The sequence below is a fragment of the Amphiura filiformis genome, chromosome 2 (assembly GCF_039555335.1).
Source record: "Amphiura filiformis chromosome 2, Afil_fr2py, whole genome shotgun sequence".
Taxonomy (NCBI): Eukaryota; Metazoa; Echinodermata; class Ophiuroidea; order Amphilepidida; family Amphiuridae; genus Amphiura; species Amphiura filiformis.
The window spans coordinates 932709-952427 of NC_092629.1; the positions used below are offsets into that span (position 1 = coordinate 932709).

Genomic DNA, 19719 nt, shown 5'->3' on the forward strand with positions numbered 1-19719 from the left:
GGTTACAAGGTAAGCATGGGGACGAGTGTCATCACTAGGGGCAGGGGGAATGGGGGACAGTGTGAAATATGGGGGGACTAGAGATGCTACTTATGGAAGATGCATTGCAGAAATCACAACTCAAGTGTGCTGTAGAAGGCAATAGCAATGATGGGTTACTAGGTAAGCATGGGGACGAGTGTCATCACTAGGGGCAGGGGAATGGGGGACAGTGTGAAATATGGGGGACTAGAGATGCTACTTATGGAAGACCCACTGCAGAAATCTAGACTGAAGTGTGCTGTAGAAGGCAATAGTAATGATGGGTTACTAGGTAAGCATGGGGACGAGTGTCATCACTAGGGGCAGGGGGAAGGGAAGGGGGGCAGAGTGAATTATGAGGGGACTAGAAGGGAATAATAATGATGGGTTAATAGGAAGCAAGGGGCCAAAGTGCCATTACCAGGGGCAGAGGGATTTTGGGGACAAAATTGTGGTGGAAACAAGGTAGGGGGCTAAGCCCAAGGTTTGGGAATAATGCCTCCATGTCCCCCCATGCAAAATTAGTTTTTGTTGGTGGAGCAAATCAAGGGTTTGAGAACTTGGGAGTTAACTGGCTCTCAACCCTTGAAATGTTTGTGAAGACGCTTGACATGTCTGTGTGTATGTAAACATAGATATATATCGTGTGTGTATAAGTTTTGGTTAAGGATTTTAAAATTTCTCCCATTTACAAAGTATAAGGGTCAGTGGACACAAGTGTCCATGAGTTGGGATGCATTAATGCATTTGGTCAAAGTTCACAGTTCAAAGGTCATTTTGCAATTAGGTATTTTCTTTCTTTTTTTTTTACAGAAACTATTCGAAGTGGTACTCAATCAGACAGCAGAAGGTCCTACCAATGCATCAAGTTCCTTGTCCACTTATCAAACAAGTGTCCCCTAGCAAAAGACTACCTGATGTCTATATCATCACGATGGCAATGGGCGGTCAACTGGCTAAAGAAAAAGGTATGCAGGTGACTACTGGTCACTATCAAAATAAGTGTACCATAGCTGGTCACTAATCTTATAACAAACAAGTGTCCATTAGCAAAAGACTATCTCTTGTCTATCTCATCACGATGGCAGTGGGCGGTCAACTGGCTAAAGAAAAAGGTATGCAGGTGACCACTGGTCACTATCAAAATAAGTGTACCATAGCTGGTCACTAATCTTATAACAAACAAGTGTCCATTAGCAAAAGACTATCTCTTGTCTATCTCATTACGATGGCAGTGGGTGGTCAACTGGCTAAAGAAAAAGGTTTGCAGGTGACCACTGGTCACTATCAAAATAAGTGTACCATAGCTGGTCACTCATTCCTTATAAGCAGTGTCACAAATGGGTCAGGAAAAATGCTCTTGTTGTGTGTGAATTCTGTGTGAAAATGTATTATGCGAATCAATCAAAAGGTTCTTATTTCTGATCCAATAAATTGCACTTTGTATGTACCCCGGGTGTGTACATTTCAATAACCACTCTGTCCACTAGCAAAAGACTCTCAGGTCTATATCATCACGATAGCAATGGGTAGTCAACTGGGTAGAGAAAACGGTATGCAGGTGACCACTGGTCACTATCACTATAAGCGTACCGTAGCTGATCACTCCTTATAAGCAGTGTCGCAAATTGGTCAGGAAAAATGCACTGATTGTGTGTGAATTCTGTGTGTACACTTCAGGCCAAGAGTACATGTCACATCTACTAACATGGTTGTATTTCTCTGTTACAGATGACAGAGTACTACTGGACACCACAGAGCAGCATATCTAACGAATCGTCCACCGGCAAGTCCTTCCAGAGAACCATGAGTGCTCAAGACACGCTAGCCGAAGCCACCGCATTATTAACGGAACTCAACACACGAGACGATGATGAGGATGACGACGAGGTCATGGAAGGCGAGTCCACACCAAAAATGGAAATAAACGGGTCATCGGAAGGGTCAGAGGTCAACGGGAATGAGGGAAATGATGGTAGTTCACCACGACAACCTGTTGAGAATGATGAAGGAGGAGACTTGGAAGATATTGACACATGATTGTCACATAATTATCACATGATTGTCACACAGTGGATATTGACACATGATTGTCACTTATTGATGTGTGTTGTTACTTGTGTCATGACATATATTGTGTCATAAGTCCTTTCCAAAATGGTCATGTCACTTTTTTATGCAAGTGCCTAGGTTCTTGAAGATTACACATGATATCCAAGTCATGCTGTGTCAAGGAGGTGATTGGTACGACACGTAATGTTTTACGACAGATTATTTTATGACATTATGTGATATTGTCATTCAAGTTATATGACACTGACTTTGGATGTTAAAATCCCACGTAGCAGTCTTTCTATAAATAAATGTGAATTTTTATTGATGGCATTGTCTTTTTTAAAGACAGTTCTTGTTTATTGATGAAAGCTTTAATTGAATTTATAGTGCAACGTCATTGTTGTCTGAATTTAAACCACAAAGGGACTACTGTCTTTTTTACAGAGCCCCTGATTGGTTCATCATATAATTATGATAATCATCTGAATAACCAATCAAAATAGAGCTTTTACATTTCTTAGCAATTTTAAACTTATCCACTTCAGCCCTACCAACCATTCTTACATACAATATATCTGATTGGCTCAATATATGATATAGCCCTCTTTGTGCCCAATCAAAATAGTCCTTAGAAGCTGATAACCAATCAGAATAGTTCTTTGAGGCCCATAATTCACTCAGTAATGCCGATGGGGTTTAAAAAATACATAAATAAGTATGCCATAATATGTATAGGATTTCAGGCTAAAATGTGCTATTCCAGTTGAAATCCATACACCCCCTATGGAAGACATGACCTTATTATCCCACACAGGGGGTGTAGATTTCAAATGGAGCCATCCATTCAGGTAACCCAATTTGAAATTCACACCCCTGTGTGGAAGATTAAGGTCCTGTCTTCTATAGGGGGTGTATGAATTTCAAGTGGAATAGCCTAATTGCTAGCAGTATGACTTGAAGGTTACTTCTAGCACAAATAGCTATAACCATGACTGAACGGTGGTAGCGTACAATAGCTACAGGCATTTGATCGCTCATATTATTTCTGTCACTCACTGCATCCACTAGGGTCTCAAACATTCTCATCTGTCCATGCGCAGTTCTTTAACCCAATAGGGTTCTATATGCATAGAATGACCTTAGAGTGTGTTGGGTATAAAAACTTGAGGTCAAATTTCAACCTATGGTTGTTGAATGGAGGTCACTGTGCTATGCCATTGTGTATGAGGTCATCATGGCTCATAGTGATCCTTCAATGCACTAATAATTTTTCTGTTAAAGTGGTAATTTTTGCGAGTGTAATTTTTCGCACTTTGTCAATTTTGGACTTTTTCGCTTGTTTTTAAATTTGCGATTTTGAGTTTTCTTATAAAGAGCTATATATAAAAAGAACATATTTGCATGTTTTTATTTTCACAGTAGCTATTTTGTGCGTAAAAAAACCGAAAATTAACGTTCTGCGAAAATTTCCACTATAACAGTAATCAAGACAATAATTCTGTGAATAGTGAATATATACAATTTTGATACAGAAAATTTATAGTAATAATGCTTTATACTGAAAGGAATGTGTAAACATACAATGTAAGAATATCACATGTTAATTCAAATCATCTTAAAGGTGTATTCACAGATTTTGTGGGAGTGGTCATCTGAAGTGTTTACATGTCCACAGTTTGACTTTATGATGTGGTACTAAGCCTGTGATTTGGGTGTATTCCTAATACATTTGGGTGTATTCCTAATACATTTGGGTGTATTCCCAATACATTTGGGTGTATTCCCAATACATTTGGGTGTATTCCTAATACATTTGGGTGTATTCCCAATACATTTAGGTGTATTCCCAATACATTTGGGTGTATTTCTTATACATTTGGGTGTATTCCTAATACATTTGGGTGTATTCCCAATACATTTAGGTGTATTCCCAATACATTTGGGTGTATTTCTTATACATTTGGGTGAACACCTAATACATTTGGCTGTATTTCTAATACATTTGGGTGTATTCCTAATAAGCCTGTGATTTTCAGGTAATTTTGTGCCCAGGTACCCTATGTGATTAACCGGCAGGTACCGGGTACCCCAGGTACAAGTATCATCAGGGATCAAGTCAAAGTGAAGTGCAAAATTTGCACTTATTTTTTTTAATGGTCTCCAAACAGTTGTGTGTATGTAGCAATGATATTTATTGATAAATGCCTGCAAAATGTTTAATTTAACTTTCTTTCACATTGAACTCTGGCCTCATTATAATTGAATTTTTTGGCAAATATAGACCACAGGGGGGGGGGGGGCAAGTTTATCAATTCAATATGGTGCCATTCAACTTAGCAGGCAAACTTTTCACACAAACTGGGTCATGGCAAATAATGTCCTTCAGGTATCGAGCAGCTGGTTTTTATACCCGGGTATCACAATTTTCAACAGGACTTTGTGGTACATTCATAATTTAACACGAAATACAAGAAGTTTCAACAATATGTATTTATTATGACCAAAAAAATGCATCTAATGAAAATTTCTGATCTAGTATTTTTCACAAGCTCTTACGGACTACTCAAACCTGTAGGTATATATATTGTTCTTTGACAGAGTTTACACTATTTTGTGTGAATACTTTGTTGTTGGAAGCTCATACTTATGCGAGATGCAGTCCAAATTATGTAAGCTACAACCCAATAAAAGGTATAATTATGATCCCACCAAGGGGTATGAAAGGCAATTAATAATAATACCCACAAGCAACATGCCAAAATAACATTTCCTCAAATTTAGAATGTGTTAGAACCAAATCTTTGGAAAAAAGCTTTGGAACTCAAAATCAGTGAATGTGCCTTTAACCCCATGAGAACGACCGGCCAATTGGTCAAAAAGGAGTTTTCATCATCAATTGGACTAATCAGCAACATTGTGAGAATAATTTCATCATGCAAAAAAATTGGGGTGAATTATTTGGAAAACTCCATTCTGATTGGCGATTAAAATAAAGATATCATGTAATTAACCAATCAGAGGCAATGTTAGATTGGCAGGTAGTGTTCAGTGGGTTAATGTGACAATTAAAGGTGGGTGGTCCGATTGGACTATTCCATTTAAAATCCACACTCCCCCTGTGGAAGATTTTGGAAATATCTTCTACATAGGGAGTATGAATTTCAAATGGAATTGGCACATTAAGCAGCTCCATTTTAATTTCATGCACCCTTTGAGTGAGATTCAACCTGAATCTTCCATAGAGGGAGGGTGACTTTCAAATGGAGCTGCTTAATGTGCTAATTCCATTTGAAATTCGTACTCCTCTGTGGAAGATATTTCCAAAATCTTCTACAGGGGGAGTGTGGATGATGTCTTCTACCTCACATTGATGCTCATCACCCGTACATTCATATTGCAAGTTTTGAGTTGGAGAACAAACCAAAAGTTCCATGATGTTCTATAAATGAAAGTGCTTTTGCTAGGAAGCTGTCCCTTCCCCTCCCCCTCCCTTTCTGAAACCTAAGTGTGATTTTTTGAAAATTTCAACCAAAAAGAACAACTTTGAACGATATTTTAACCATTTTTGCAAACATAATCAGATTCTTTGACCCTCTCCCCACAAATCGCAAAAAAATCGTATAAATAATAGCCTGCTATATTGTACTGTTCTACGGTCTATTGTGATAAACAAATGTTTTTGTTCGTAATACATCAAATTTGACTGCAATTTTATTAATATGAGCTTTCAATTCCAAATTCTGTATTTTGATGAATCTGTCAATCAGATCACCAACATGTTTACTACCTATGCTACATTTAAATCTTCACTTTCAATTGTGTTTCTTCAATAATTCTTAATAATTTCTCAAAATGCCCTTGCTGCGATTTATGCTTGTAAATGATATGCAATCTGGGCAATGTCATTTTGTTGGGTTAGCTTGCTGTTTTTATAACAGATTTGCTAAGTTATAAATACTTCTGCTGATAATCATAGGTAAAACACAGATATTTTCTATTTGCAATTTGCTTCCAAACTGGAGAGGCACATATTATTATGTCAGCTAGAGGTGAAACTCTGATTCTCACAAAAATATCCTAAGGCACATCTTTTTGTACTGAGTGGCTACTTTGCCCTTTCAACTGGAATAGTCCATTATTTTTATTGTGAAGTGCCAATATTTTAATATTTTACTTTGACTGATTTTGTTGCAAATATTCAGCAGCAAAAATATTTTAATTTAATTTTAATTTTTAAGAAACTTCACAGCAACAAACACAGGTTGCAAAACAAATGATTATTTTTCTGTCTTTATTTGTCTTTGAGTATAATAATCTGTTTCAGGCTGTACCCATGATTTTTTTGGCAGGCTTACGGAATTTCCAAAATGTGGACCTTTTCTATGTCATCTAATGAATATGCAAATTAATGACATCATGAATTTCCAAAATGTGGACCTTTTCCACCAAAGAAATCGCTTTACATGCAAAAAGTGGTTTTCATTCACCCCCTAAAAATTGAAATTTTTACCCTAAAAAGTAGACCTTTTGTCAGTTTTGGGGTGCTTCCTATCTCATGCTTACAAACCTGATCTGATATTTTAACCCCATGAGAACTGCCTACCTATTGGTCAAAAAGAAGTTTTCATTATCAATTGGACCAATCAGCAACATTGTTAGAATTAATTTCACCAAACAAACAAATTGGGGTTAATTATTTATTGGTGATTAAAATGAAGATATCATGTGATTGACCAATCAAAGGCAATGTTAGATCGGCAGGTAGTGCTCAGGGGGTTAATGTAATTTTAATATTTTATGCATATTAGGCTATTCAATTTGAAATTTGCCATGCTCCTGTGGAAGATTTGAGAACGGTCTTCCAAAGAGGGCGTATGGTTTTTTTTTTTTTCGTTTTTTTTTTCAAATGGAATTGTCTAGGGTTAACTACTGTAAAAGTGAAGATTTTTACAGATTTTTCACATTTTGATTTTTCACTTTTTGCCATTATTTTTAACTGTTTCCCTTGTTTTTAAATTCATAATTCTAAGTTTCCTTACATTGGCCTATACACAAAAGGAATATATTCGCACATTGTTATTTTCGCGATAGCAGCTTTGAACGTGAAAAGTGCGAAAATAAATGTAGCGCGAAAATTTCCACTTTTACAGTATTTTGAAACCAAACTGACAATTGGTATTTCAAATGGAAGTTACCCAATTGTCTATTATATTTGACACCCATACTCCCTCCATAGTTAACTTTGGTTAAAACTTCCACATGTGGAGTGTGTATTCCAAATGGAATAGGCCATTTATGTTATAAACACTAGGATCCACAACATGCTCATCTGTCAGGGCACAGTTATTTAACCCCAATACATTTGTACATTCATTGAGCAACCTTTAACAATTTTGGTACAAAAACTCACACTCTGCAACTTCAGGTCAAATTTTGCACTATGATTGTTTAATTGAGGTTATTGAACTATGCCATTGGGGTGAGGCCATTGTGGTCCATAGTGAGATGATTCTAATCAAAAAGATTGATCTATGTAATGCTATGTGTTCTATATATATATATCTATATATATAATGTACATAAATTGTTTTAAAAAGGAACTTTTCTGTTTAATAAAATAATATACTATGTTTACAAAAAGTGCTGCGTGATAATTTTGAGAATCGTAATATTAAAGGTACTATTATGATTGATCCCTGCAAAGCAGTAAAGAAATTGAAGATTATGTCAATAAAATTGTCATTAGGTGTTTTTATTAGAAAGAAAATTGTCAAAAAAAAGGGAACAGTAGTGTTGATAAATATTAAGAGCTATGAAGCTCTATTTAAATGTGTGTAGCAAGTACTAGTGTCTGTACAGACAAGACTCCTCCAACGTTGATTAAAATGTGACCTTTTACCCGTATTAGGATGTGTTGGCATGGCATCCACACAAATCTGTAGTGCATTAGGAGTATCCGACAACAAATTCATAAAGTGAAATCCATAGTATTGTTGGAGAAATATGTAATTAAAACCTGGATTTGTTCATAACAGTGTTGTCAAAACCTTTCAGTGGCAAGGTGCAGCGAATTGGCTCCCCTGGCTGCGTCTCAATTAGCCCAATTTTTACGATTAAGTGCCTATTAGTAGCTGTTCTAGCTTGGATGACACATCTGTCACTTTGGAAGAGGTGTTGGAGTGGTTTGATGAGACAGGTGCCCTGTTCAATTCTTAGCAAATCAAGGCTGTATTTATAGCACATTTATTTGCTCCATTGCATTCACACACACAACCCTCCTCTGACAGTGAATCAATGGAATTTGTCCAATGGGACCTCATAAGGTGTCGCTATAGCTGGAACCAGAGAAGATGTAAGAAAGAGGAGGGTCAACAGAATTATAGAGGTGCATATGACGTATCATACCGTGTCTGCGTGACATCACGGGTCTATACATGTACAGGTAGCCCCCTTCATCTGGCCAGACGCCACCAATGGCATCTATCTCTAGTTCCGAAAAACTCTGGCGGACAGGTATGGTATGTATGGCATGATGACATGCAAGCACTGACCTATCCCTAAAAGCAGTTACCTGCAACTTGTGTATCACACCAGTCCCGGGTTCAAACCCCATTGTGGTATTCTATTGACAAGTGGCTAAATAGGGTGATTCATCATTTACTTTGAATGAGAGGTCTCACACATATTTTGTTTGAGGATTCCATGAGTTTGTCAGGTCAACAGAGCAAGTTTGTCAGGTCAACAGAGCAAGTTTGTCAGGTCAACAGAGCAAGTTTGTCAGGTCAACAGAGCAAGTTTGTCAGGTCAACAGAGCAAGTTTGTCAGGTCAACAGAGCAAGTTTGGGTTATTCCTTCCTGTAATTTTACACAAAATTAGGGTTAGGGTTAGTTTAGAGTCATGATTAGGGTTAGGATTAGCTTACACATTTCGTGATCCTGGCATCCTCGTTTTATGACATTTTTCTGTAAATATCCACGAAAAAGCTTACTCCCCAAATTTCAGTTGATTCCGATTTTCATAAGCCACTGTTGTAATTTCATTCTGGTATACCAGAAGAACAAAATTCAAATTTGATGATATTTTTGCTAAACGAATTAATCTGCAAGAAATTTTTGGTACGTAAACATTATGTAGCCAGAGGTTTCCAGTGGTATGAGGCTGTGGATCACGAAATGCCCTTTTAAATCCCCCCATAAGCTCCCATAAGGCTGAGTTCACATAGAAGTATACGGTCGGTATTCGCTATACGAAATACGCTCATTTGGTCAGGCTGAGTTCATATATAGGAGTATACTATGTGAACTCAGCCTGATCAATGAGCGTATTTCGTATAGCGAATAGTGAGTATGTCAGTTTACCCATTTTCTTCGCCTTATCAAATGCTTGTAACTTTACTTCTTGAGGTCACATGGCATTCAATGAGGTGTCATAATGTGCAGAATTAGATCTATCTGTAGATTGCAGTAGATTGTGCAAATTTACCCACATATGGTTTAGGTTTTTAAAATTAGGACGGTATACGCTGCACTAAAATCGAACACGCACGATTCCCACTATACTATACTATACGCAGGTATACGGCCTTTTCGAATAGCTCTTATGTGACCCGGTACCTTGAAATTACCTTGCTCGAGTTAAGCTATACGCGTGAACCTGCAAAACGTGCAGCGTCTACCCGAATAGTATACTTCTATGCGATCGTAGCCTTATGTGACCCGGTACTATGAAATTGCCTTGCTCGATTTGAGCTATACGCGTGCACCTGCAAAACGTGCACCGTATACCCAAATAGTATACTTCTATGTGATCGCAGCCTAATCGATATCCACGTTAAATACCCATATCGGACAGAAACCTTCCCTGACAGTTATTACATAATTCAGTATTTTGAGTAAAGAATATGGAAATGGAAATAATTGCACGTACATCAATAGAAATCACGGCACCAGTTCTTGTTCAAGAACGCTTTGTGTATGAATCAAAAGGGCATCAAATGGAGAAATTTGCAACTTTTGAATTTGCATCTACAGTGGGATTTTGGATCACTGTGTCTTTATTTCTTGATCGATTTCAAGGAATGAGGTCTTAAATTCGAGCTAAAAGATGCAGCTGTTGGCTGTTGGTTCTTATTTTGACATTTCTGTCTTTATTTAATAAGATATGAAGAGGTGAAAATAACTGGTACCTTCTCTTTACTGATTGTAGATAGGTACTTCACCTCACCAATACTGACCCGAGTCTTGATAGCTACTTCATCAATGCCAATATCAGCGGTAGATAGTTACTTTATAAATACCAATATCAACAGTAGATAACTACTTTATCAATACCAATATCAGCAGTAGATAGCTACTTTATCAATACCAATATCAACAGTAGATGGCTACTTTATCAATGCCAATATCAGCAGTAGATAGCTACTTTATCAATACCAATATCAGCGGTAGATAGCTACTTTATCAATACCAATATCAACAGTAGATACCTACTTTATCAATACCAATATCAGCGGTAGATAGCTACTTTATCAATACCAATTTAGTGGCAGATAGCTACTTCATCAATATCACCAGTAGATAGCTACAATACCAATATCACCAGTAGATAGCTACTTCGCCAATACCAATATCACCAGTAGATAGCTATTTTATCATTATCAGCAGTAGATAGCTACTTCATCAATGCCAATATCAGAAGTAGATAGCTACTTCATCAATACCAATATCAGCAGTAGATAGCTACTTCATCAATATCAGCAGCAGTAGATAGCTATTCATTAATGCCAATATCAGCGGTAGATAGCTACTTTATCAATACCAATATCAGCGGTAGATAGCTATTTCATCAATATCAATATCACCAGTAGATAGCTACTTCATCAATACCAATATCAGTAGTTGATAGCTACTTCATCAATATCAGCAGTAGATAGCTACTTCATCAATACCAATATCAGAAATATAGATAGCTACTTCATCAATACCTATATCAGCAGTAGATGGCTACTTCATCAATATCAGCAGTAGATATCTACTTCATCAATACCTATATCAGCAGTAGATAGCTAATTCATCAAGACCAACTTCAGAAGTAGATAGCTACTTTATCAATACCAATGTCAGCAGAAGATAGCTACTTGAACTTCTTTAATACCACTCTCAGCAGTAGACAGACTTCATCAATGCCAATATCAGCAGTAGATACTGTTATGTTCACTAAAATGACCCAGGTCAAAACCACCTGCTTCCGAGTTCACGCAACACCAAACACGCAAACACACTGTTTATTACATAGAGCAACTTATGATTATTTATTAATTTGTGCAGTATGGCTCTCAATCAAATAACAATACAAAATCATACCAATTCAATCTTAATATTACTACAAGAATTGTTTTAGCTATGTTTACTTAACAAAACCTTTAGATCTTGATCTATTTATGGTATATTACACCATTCAATCATCCCATATAATGGCACATTACAGCATTTCTATAAATAGCACATTAGATCACCACAAGCCAATCACACTGCACCTTGATTATTGGCACAGTGTCAGCACTGTGGTAATCAGGACCACTCTATTCCATTCCATTATGATCGAGAAATTTCTACACATTACTAAATATGAATTTCCTGATCACTTAATCATCAGCATTCTAGAATCTTCTATGTAAATTAGAAACAAATGGAGATAAATATCAAAACAAGTGAAAATTAATGTTTTATGACAAAATACTTAACTTTTAATGAATATTATGAAATATTTGGGGGCACATATGTACATAACAATACACTCATCAATACCAATATGAGCAGTAGATAGTCATCAGTACCAATTAGCAGTAGATAGCTACTCCATCAGCAGTAGATAGCTACTTCATCAATACCAATATCAGCAGTAGATAGCTTCTTCGTCAATGCCAATATCAGCAGTAGATAGACTTCATCAATACCAATATCAGCGGTAGATAGCTACTCATCAATACCAATATCAGCAGTAGATAGCTACTTCATCAATACCAATATCAGCAGAAGATCGCTACTCATCAATACCAATATCAGCAGTAGATAGACTTCATCAATGCCAATATCAGCAGTAGATAGCTACTCATCAATGCCCATATCAGCAGAAGATCGCTACTCATCAATACCAATATCAGCAGTAGATAGCTACTCATCAATATCAATATCAGCAGTAGATAGACTTCATCAATGCCAATATCAGCAGTAGATAGCTACTCATCAATGCCTATATCAGCAGTAGATAGCTACTCATCAATGCCTATATCAGCAGTAGATAGCTACTCATCAATGCCAATATCAGCGGTAGATAGCTACTCATCAATACCAATATCAGCAGTAGATAGCTACTCATCAATACCTATATCAGCAGTAGATAGACTTCATCAATGCCAATATCAGCAGTAGATAGCTACTCATCAATGCCAATATCAGCAGTAGATAGCTACTTCATCAATACCAATATCAGCAGTAGATAGCTTCTTCGTCAATGCCAATATCAGCAGTAGATAGACTTCATCAATACCAATATCAGCGGTAGATAGCTACTCATCAATACCAATATCAGCAGTAGATAGCTACTTCATCAATACCAATATCAGCAGTAGATAGCTTCTTCGTCAATGCCAATATCAGCAGTAGATAGACTTCATCAATATCAATATAAGCAGTAGATAGCTACTCATCAATACCAATATCAGCAGTAGATCGCTACTCATCAATACCAATATCAGCAGTAGATCGCTACTCATCAATATCAATATCAGCAGTAGATAGCTACTTCATCTTCATTACCAATATCAGCAGTAGATAGCTACTTCATCTTCATTACCAATATCAGCAGTAGATAGCTACTCATCAATATCAATATCAGCAGTAGATAGACTTCATCAATGCCAATATCAGCAGTAGATAACTACTCATCAATATCAGCAGTAGATAGCTACTTCATCTTCATTACCAATATCAGCAGTAGATCGCTACTCATCAATACCAATATCAGCAGTAGATCGCTACTCATCAATATCAATATCAGCAGTAGATAGCTACTTCATCTTCATTACCAATATCAGCAGTAGATAGCTACTTCATCTTCATTACCAATATCAGCAGTAGATAGCTACTTTATCAGTACCAATATCAGCAGTAGATAGCTATTATACTTCATCAGTACCAATATCAACAGTAGATAGCTACTTCATCAGTACCAATATCAGCAGTAGATAGCTACTTCATACCAATATCAGCAGTGGATAGCTTCTTCGTCAATGCCAATATCAGCAGTAGGTAAACTTCATCAATACCAATATCAGCAGTAGATAGCTACTCATCAATACCAATATCAGCAGTAGATAGCTACTTCATCAATATCAATATCAGCAGTAGATAGCTACTCATCAATACCAATATCAGCTGTAGATAGACTTCATCAATGCCAATATCAGCGGTAGATAGCTACTCATCAATACCAATATCAGCAGTAGATAGCTACTTCATCAATATCAATATCAGCAGTAGATATATTTGGGGGCACATATGTACATAACAATACACTCATCAATACCAATATGAGCAGTAGATAGTCATCAGTACCAATTAGCAGTAGATAGCTACTCCATCAGCAGTAGATAGCTACTTCATCAATACCAATATCAGCAGTAGATAGCTTCTTCGTCAATGCCAATATCAGCAGTAGATAGACTTCATCAATACCAATATCAGCGGTAGATAGCTACTCATCAATACCAATATCAGCAGTAGATAGCTACTTCATCAATACCAATATCAGCAGAAGATCGCTACTCATCAATACCAATATCAGCAGTAGATAGACTTCATCAATGCCAATATCAGCGGGAGATAGCTACTCATCAATACCAATATCAGCAGAAGATCGCTACTCATCAATACCAATATCAGCAGTAGATAGACTTCATCAATGCCAATATCAGCAGTAGATAGCTACTCATCAATGCCAATATCAGCAGTAGATAGCTACTTCATCAATATCAATATCAGCAGTAGATAGCTACTTCATCAATATCAATATCAGCAGTAGATAGCTACTTCATCAATACCAATATCAGCAGTAGATAGCTACTTCATCTTCATTACCAATATCAGCAGTAGATAGCTACTTCGTCAATGCCAATATCAGCAGTAGATAGACTTCATCAATGCCAATATCAGCAGTAGATAGCTACTCATCAATGCCAATATCAGCAGTAGATAGCTACTTCATCAATATCAATATCAGCAGTAGATAGCTTCTTCGTCAATGCCAATATCAGCAGTAGATAGACTTCATCAATGCCAATATCAGCAGTAGATAGCTACTCATCAATGCCAATATCAGCAGTAGATAGCTACTTCATCAATATCAATATCAGCAGTAGATAGCTACTTCATCAATATCAATATCAGCAGTAGATAGCTACTTCATCAATACCAATATCAGCAGTAGATAGCTACTCATCAATACCAATATCAGCAGTAGATAGCTACTTTATCAATACCAATATCAGCTGTAGATAGACTTCATCAATGCCAATATCAGCAGTAGATAGCTACTCATCAATGCCAATATCAGCAGTAGATAGCTACTTCATCAATATCAATATCAGCAGTAGATAGCTACTTCATCAATATCAATATCAGCAGTAGATAGCTACTTCATCAGTACCAATATCAACAGTAGATAGCTACTTCATCAGTACCAATATCAGCAGTAGATAGCTACTTCATACCGATATCAGCAGTGGATAGCTTCATCGTCAATGCCAATATCAGCAGTAGGTAAACTTCATCAATACCAATATCAGCAGTAGATAGCTACTCATCAATACCAATATCAGCAGTAGATAGCTACTTCATCAATATCAATATCAGCAGTAGATAGCTACTCATCAATACCAATATCAGCTGTAGATAGACTTCATCAATGCCAATATCAGCGGTAGATAGCTACTCATCAATACCAATATCAGCAGTAGATAGCTACTTCATCAATATCAATATCAGCAGTAGATATCTACTTCATCATCAGTACCAATATCAGCAGTAGATAGATACTTTATCAGTACCAATATCAGCAGTAGATAGCTACTTTATCAGTACCAATATCAGCAGTAGATAGCTATATACTTCATCAGTACCAATATCAACAGTAGATAGCTACTTCATCAGTACCAATATCAGCAGTAGATAGCTACTTCATCAATACCAATATCAGCAGTGGATAGCTTCTTCGTCAATGCCAATATCAGCAGTAGATATACTTCATCAATATCAATATAAGCAGTAGATAGCTACTCATCAATACCAATATCAGCAGTAGATAGCTACTTCATCAATATCAGCAGTAGATAGCTACTCGTCAATACCAATATCAGCAGTAGATAGACTTCATCAATGCCAATATCAGCAGTAGATAGCTACTCATCAATACCAATATCAGCAGTAGATAGCTACTTCATCATCAGTACCAATATCAGCAGTAGATAGCTACTTTATCAGTACCAATATCAGTCGTAGATAGCTACTTTATCAGTACCAATATCAGCAGTAGATAGCTACTTCATCAATACCAATATCAGCAGTAGATAGCTTCTTCGTCAATGCCAATATCAGCAGTAGATAGCTACTTCATCAGTACCAATATGAGCAGTAGAAAGCTTCTTCGTCATTGCCAATATCAGCAGTAGATAGCTTCTTCATCAATACCAATATCAGCAGTAGATAGCTACTCATCAATACCAATATCAGCAGTAGATAGCTACTTCATCAATACCAATATCAGCATTAGATAGCTTCTTCGTCAATGCCAATATCAGCAGTAGATAGCTACTTCATCAATACCAATATCAGCAGTAGATAGCTACTCATCAATACCAATATCAGCAGTAGATAGCTACTCATCAATACCAATATCAGCAGTAGATAGCTTCTTCGTCAATGCCAATATCAGCAGTAGATAGCTTCTTCATCAATACCAATATCAGCAGTAGATAGCTACTCATCAATACCAATATCAGCAGTAGATAGCTACTTCATCAATACCAATATCAGCAGTAGATAGCTTCTTCGTCAATGCCAATATCAGCAGTAGATAAACAACATGCCCCGGGCGCCACCCTGGGGGGGGGGGGCTAAATCGACCAATTCAGTACCGATTCTGTGCCCCTCCAAGCGATGAAAGTCAAAATTTTCGCGCGCTTCGCGCACATTTCAGCCTGCGGGTGGGGAGCACGCCAACTTTGGAGGTGATGCGTATGTAGGGCTGTTAAGACCCCCTTTTTCAGCATCGCTGTCACCCTTAGACTCCATATTTTTTACGAACACATGCTCTGTCACCCGAAGACCCCCTATTTTTCCTGTTGATCTGTAACCCAAAGACCGTTACAAGTTCAATTTGAACAGCAACTTTCATTTATCACTGATTTTGTTACTTATTTTGAAAAAAAAAAAAAAAAAAACTAAGAAATTCCGAAGCCATGTAGAACTAGAAATTCGATTTTTGAGGTTTCTGTAGCGCTGTTTCGGCTCTCACCCAAAGATTCCATTTAAAGGTCATGTTCCGCCCAATGGCCCCATATTTTTTACATTTTGTTCTCACCGAATGCCAAAAATCATGCTCTCACCCAATTTTTACATTTTGCTCTCACCGATTGCCCCTTAGTGCGAAAGTGCCAGCCCTACACCTATATCCATTTCATATTGAAGTGCCCCCGGATTTCAGCACAAAATCAATTGAAAGAACATTTTAAGACCGATATTCAACTTCTATTACCAAAATTAATCAGTGGTAGCGCAATTGGTTCAAAATTGCCCGGGTGGGGGGGGTGTAGGGGTGCCAATTTTGTTTCTTGCCCCGGGCCGGGCGCTACCAACCCCAGTTACGCCACTGGATACTGGGCTTGTTAAATTTAGAAATAGCGGGCCTTTCTTAAAATTAGTGATGGCGAACTTTAGATATAGCGAACCTTCAATAAATTAGTGATAGCGGGCCTTATTTTAAAATTAGTGATAGCGAACCTTAGAAATACTAAACCTTATTTCAAATTACTGAAATTACTTGAGTGATATCGAACCTTAGGTATAGTGGATCTTTTTGTACCGGGGCCAGCAAAGCTGGCCACGGTACTTATTAGTTGGATATAAAAAATTGTTGTTTCTAGGCTATGTATGAAACAGAAATTCATAAAGAAAGCATGTACCTGAATCAAGTTGTTTTGATGATGATTTATGCTTGTAATGTGTAAACATATAACTTGTGGTTGAACGGATATCAGAAATATTGTGTTGATTTTGCATGGTAAGGTAAAATAGGTATATGTTTTAGGAAAATAATTTTTCTGAATCTAGACTAGGAAGTTTTGCTGGTTCTCTTCACTAGAACACTTATCTTGGCAGGCTATGGGATCATGTGGGCAGACACACCGCGGTACCGGGTACCATACATGTTTTGTGTGAGTTCAGTATCTCAGTGTGTTGTATGGTATGTGATCCAATATCTCTGGTGAGAGCTACCTGCTGAGTTATGATGACATATTTAATTTACACATCTTACTCTATTCATGTTCCTAGTGGTCTGTCTGTGGTGGTCTGTTATCTTAATATGTGTTGGATAATTTTCAACTACATGTAACATGTTTGACCATGCAACATGCAGTAAACATGGTAAAAGTTGAATCCTCACATCGAAGACCTGTAGGCCTATTAATAAATAAGCAAGATCACTGAATATTGGAAATATGTACATTTCCTGGTAACACGATGATGACCAAAAGCTATTGATGCACACATCACCTTCAAATATTTGGGTCTATTTTTATGATGACAAATATGTCACAACTATAGAATGAAGCTTTATAGGGCATAGGTACAGGTCCTAAGTATAATGATTGAATTTTGTTACTAAGAATATTATCAGTAAACATTCAATTCTTGGCTTTAAAGGTGCTATTTTTGGGTTCAGTTTTCGAAAAATAATAGTTCTCGAAATTTTGCTTGTTACTTTGTATGCTTAAATTCTCAAAAAACAAAAAGAGCTATGAATGAATTAATCTATACTATAAGGTGCGAACGTCGGTTGTTTTTTAGGCCACAAGACCATTTAGCAATCCATGTAGCCTTATGTGGGGTATATGTGTCAGTGTAGGGGTGTTTGTACCCTAACAGTGTCTGCTTCCTACTCATGCCATCCAAACCTGGTGATAATAATATTTGAGTAGGAGGACATGTGAATTAGCGTCAACTAGGAATAATCCTTTTCACCATGATTACCACCAATCAACCAGTACTTCCCATCATCCAAAATCTCCCTATTTTGCCAGCCAACAATATCACATAATTGTCAGAGATTACCCCATATGTTTAATTGCAAGCATCCAACCAAGGCCAATCAATTAGATGTACATCCTTGAATCACAATTGTCATTTTAAAACCATGTCTCGCCTGTCAAATATTACACATTACAAGCATCTTTCAGAAGGATTATTTAATCTTCACATGAAATCATTCCTGTCCCGGTACATCCCTTTTTAAAGGTTTTTTATTTGTAATTAGTGATAGCGAACCTTAGAGACAGCGAACCTTGAGAGATAGCGGTCCTTAGAGGTAGCGAACAGGCGCCACTGCGAAAGTGCCATTTCATATTGAAGTGCCCTCGGGTGCTAGGATCACTAAATACTCCTTTAGGCCCCCTTTCAAAATAGACCCTAACCTAGTACCAGTAGGCCTACCAACCTATTAACCTTATATAAACTCAATATGCCCAGGAAAATTAGTGTGGTCATTTTTTCAGCCCCCCCGCCTTAAGGGAACAACCCAAAAGTTTGATGAAGCCCTATAAACAAAAGTCCTTTCGTTAGGGAGGGGGTCAAAAAGTCCGATTACGTTTGTAAAGAAGTAGTTAAAACATCGATCAAAGTTGATCTTTTTTTAAGAATTTAAAATATAATTGTAAAATTTTAGTATTTTGTGAAGTACGATATTGACATTTTACAGTTGCTTCAAAATGATTGCAAATACAGAATGCAGTGCTCACAACCTGCTACTTGTAAGTTCATTTTTAAAGCAGCTGTACCTGTACCGCACTTTGATTCTTTTTTATTTTAAAATCCAGCAAGTCCTAATTTTTATGAGGAAAAATATTTCAAAAGAAAATAGAACATTTGTTCTTTAAAAGGGATCAATATCCTAGCATTGTCGCACCCCTCCACAACCCCATCGACCATATGGACGGCCCTGTGCCCATTATAGCTCCAGCTAGCTCCCAATGAATACTGGTTGGAATTTTCGATATTTGACACTTACGTTAGAGGGGGGGGGGGGGGGGGGTTAGCCTTCTAACGAAAGGATTTAGTTTATAGGGCTTCATCGAACTTATGGGTTGTTCCCTAAGGCCCCCTTTATTGCATTAGGCCCCTTCAGTAAAGCACTGAAAGCTGTATACAATGAGGGCCTGCTTGAAAAGCAGTGCTTGTCACTGAAGCAGTATTAGGCCTACCCTCAATAAAGAAAGAATAAATAAATAAATAAATAAATAACAAGTGTAGATCGAAAAAAAGTTTTGATCACTGCCGCAGCTGGTGCTCCTTTCAAAAAAGGAATTGCCT

At 37.2% G+C, this 19719-nt stretch overlaps 1 protein-coding gene across 1 annotated transcript in view; it reads left to right on the forward strand.

Annotated features, from left to right (window-relative positions):
• LOC140145438 (ubiquitin carboxyl-terminal hydrolase 24-like) overlaps positions 1 to 7716 on the forward strand; it is a 116555-nt gene extending 108839 nt beyond the window's left edge. Inside the window, 2 exon segments of the mRNA XM_072167155.1 lie at positions 835 to 989; positions 1753 to 7716. Coding sequence (XP_072023256.1) covers positions 835 to 989; positions 1753 to 2061 — 464 coding nt within the window. The 3' untranslated portion in view covers positions 2062 to 7716.
• Positions 7717 to 19719: the final 12003 nt, after the last annotated feature.